Raw genomic sequence first — 390 nt, 5'->3', positions numbered from 1 at the left:
TGGGGTGTTACTTTTACTGATGGCAATATATTTATTTATTTTTCTCTTCCCCCAGTCTGCAGTTCACCGTCTTGAGTTCCCTTGAGGCTAACAAGTTCAAGTTATTCAAATTCATTCCACTGGATGACCTGGAAATTGCTAGGTGTAAGTATTATTATTTTTTCTTCATTCTTACATGCAATACAAAAAAGTGGTTTGGATAATGCATATATTTATTGATACATATATTTAATGATACATTGAGTGTGTCATCAAGAGGCCTGGAAACGTAAATGACGGGCTGCCATTACGTGTCCACGCATGCTGCCAGAGATGGTGGTGAATGTGTGAATCTGAAGTACAACGCAGGAGTCAAACTGATTTAAAAAAAGGGCATTTGTGTGATGAAAT

The 390-nt window shown here is 37.2% G+C and overlaps 1 protein-coding gene across 1 annotated transcript in view; it reads left to right on the top strand.

Moving 5' to 3' along the window:
- LOC119585121 overlaps positions 1–390 on the top strand; it is a gene marked incomplete in the record, with an annotated part of 138847 nt that overhangs the window by 127196 nt on the left and 11261 nt on the right. Inside the window, 1 exon segment of the mRNA XM_037933753.1 lies at positions 56–144. Within this exon segment, the coding sequence (XP_037789681.1) occupies positions 56–144 (89 nt within the window).

The sequence above is a fragment of the Penaeus monodon genome, chromosome 19 (genome assembly GCF_015228065.2).
Source record: "Penaeus monodon isolate SGIC_2016 chromosome 19, NSTDA_Pmon_1, whole genome shotgun sequence".
Lineage (NCBI taxonomy): Eukaryota > Metazoa > Arthropoda > Malacostraca > Decapoda > Penaeidae > Penaeus > Penaeus monodon.
Note: the sequence above shows the minus strand (reverse complement) of the source record. Positions and strands in the feature narration are given on the sequence as shown.